The sequence below is a fragment of the Ctenocephalides felis genome, unplaced genomic scaffold, assembly GCF_003426905.1.
Source record: "Ctenocephalides felis isolate EL2017-DRISC unplaced genomic scaffold, ASM342690v1 CF-g0.4_SCAFFOLD_03570, whole genome shotgun sequence".
In the NCBI taxonomy this organism is placed as follows: domain Eukaryota; kingdom Metazoa; phylum Arthropoda; class Insecta; order Siphonaptera; family Pulicidae; genus Ctenocephalides; species Ctenocephalides felis.
The window spans coordinates 10683101-10685756 of record NW_020539724.1 but is presented as its reverse complement, the minus strand read 5'-3'; the positions used below and the strand labels follow the sequence as shown (position 1 = coordinate 10685756).

The window sequence follows — 2656 nt, the reverse complement described above, 5'->3', positions numbered from 1 at the left end:
TATGATAAGGTGCTACTCCTAAATAAGTAATAGAAATAATATATATATATATATATATATATATATATATATATATAATTTAGATGTTTTATATACCTAGTGAATATAAGACAATTAAGGTTGCTCTGCCAAATGTATGAACTGGAACCTTTTGTTCAACATTTTTTCCGTAACTAGTTTTGTCTTGATTTAGCTACAATAGTACCTACTGTAACAGTTTTTACAGAGAATATTTCATATTATAACTTATTATATCACTTACTATCATCCCTTAATTTAAATGCTTTATGTTCAGATCATTTTGAAATTGAGAATGATGTTGATTCAAAATTTCTGCTTCAGGTGAACACATCAATATTGTTTTTGATAAATCTGTTAGTTCTTTTTTAACAATTAGAATCCATATCCAATCCATATCAAAGCCCTTTTCTAAAAGCTAAAGCCTTCTGGAAAATTACAGTTACAGTCCTTCTGGAAAATGACAGTAGTAAAATATATGTATTTGATAAAATGTAACTTGACAATTTAAACTCATTATATGTGGTCATTTCCTAACACATTCACATCAAAGGGGTCAATATTTTTAACTATTATTGAAAACAAAAACCTAAAATAATTGAAGCCAATTTTTTTACTTATTACTAATTTTTTGACAGATATTTCAACTTCCCCATGACACCATGACACTGATTTTGACATTTGCAGATTCATAACCTAAAAAGTGACAGATGAATGTTGGCCGTCACTTTGGTCTCGAATTTTAATTTTTTATTCGATTCTGTAAAGTAAATCTAGTTTATAAAATGAAAATCAATGACAAAAATCTCTGTGCTTTTGCTACATCATCTACTCCTGTAGATCGTGAAGGTTGGCTTAGCAAAAAGGGCGAAATCAACAAAGCCTTCCAAAGAAGATGGTTCGTTCTCAAAGGGAATCTATTATTTTATTTTGAGAAAAAAGCAGATAAAGAACCTCTCGGTGTTATCATCCTCGAGGGATGCACAATAGGTACATTAAAAATACATATAACATCACATAATATTCATTCTAACTTACATTTCATTCCCAATGTTTTCTAGAATTGGCAGAAGATGAAGAGCATTTTAGTTTTAAAATAATGTTCCATGGACCTAACAATAGATCTTACATTCTGGGTGCTGATTCTCAAGAAGTCATGGAGCAATGGATGAAGGCTTTGGCTTGTGCGGGTTACGATTACATGAAACTGATGGTAGCAGAGTTACAGAGACAGTTGGATGAATTGGAAGGTAAATATTCAATAAATGTCATATCTATTTGTATATATATATATATATATATATATATATATATATATATATAATAGACTACATGGCAAACATATAAAATGGGCTTTATAGCATATTACATGAATATCTACGAATCATATATTCAATTGACTATTATTTCTCCTGCACTTTTACCACTTAAATCTCTTTTTCTATGTATCATTTATCAATATTTTATCATTACCTTTTTGCAGAAAATGGTGATGGAGCTTCTGGTTTACCTCTTCCGCCACCCAGACAAAGACATAACCCATTCAACAATAACCAAGGGTCTACTCCTGTAGCTCCTAAGAGAGGTAAAATTAGATATTAAATTTGTCAAATTATCACTCAAAAATATACACAAATAATATTTTTCCAGAATCAACAAAAAATACCGACTCGCAGAACAAAAACAAAATAACATTTAGAGAACTACATACAGCATATGGACGCCCAATACTTACAGATTTTAATATATGGCGACACCACAAAAAGGCATCCATGGTTCCGGAAGATGTTCTAATATCTATATAAATGGGTATTTAATTCAATGTTATAGTATTATTATTATATTCATACAGTTTTGTAGTTGTACATAGATGTTATAAATTTAATCTGGTCTTAATAGAAAAACATGATGTAAATATATATAAAAATAGATATTCATAATGTTATTAGGTATATATATATATATATTGTAAATAAAGTTTTAATAAGTCAATTTTATTCTGTTTCAATTAAAATACCTTCCACTTGGCCAAGCCATAATAGATTAAAAGGTAGCAGGTTTTATTTTCTTCATTACTTACATAAGAGAAAATTGATTGCAAAGTGTAAATGATATTTTTAAAAACATTGTTCCAACAACATTTCTTTTATTGGATATCTATCCTGCTTTACATAATTTTTTAAACACTATATAAGCATATCTATAACAATATTATTTTAAAACATCATACCATCTACAAAATGCATAATATTCACACTTTTACACATCTAATGTATATATGCATCTTTAAACACGCTCACACTTACGGTTTAAAATATAATTATTATTTCTAGCTTTCGATCACAAAAACATATGGCTATAGTGAAATATATTAATAAACGTTAATAGGACAATATATTTTAAACGAAATTAATTTAGTATTTCTATTTTAAGTATTGAATAAAAAATATATAGAATATATTTGGGAATTACAATGTAATAAACATTCATTCTTACACTAAATAAGATTAGCGTTTTATGACAATTATTTTCACTTATTGTTACTGTTAATAGCTAAATTCGTAGATTTAGTATGAAGGTTTTTTGTAGTACTTATGTATGGTAAAAACATTCATGGAGTCCTGATAAGAATAAAAAA

The 2656-nt window shown here is 27.5% G+C and overlaps 1 protein-coding gene across 1 annotated transcript; it reads left to right on the top strand.

Moving 5' to 3' along the window:
• Nucleotides 1–722: 722 nt before the first annotated feature.
• Nucleotides 723–1901, top strand: LOC113382959 (sesquipedalian-1-like). The gene is made up of 4 exons (XM_026621215.1): nt 723–1008; nt 1080–1268; nt 1502–1603; nt 1669–1901. The coding sequence occupies exons 1-4, from the start codon at nt 804–806 to the stop codon at nt 1821–1823; spliced, it is 651 nt and encodes a 216-aa protein (XP_026477000.1). The 5' UTR covers nt 723–803; the 3' UTR covers nt 1824–1901.
• The last annotated feature ends 755 nt before the right edge of the window (nt 1902–2656 follow it).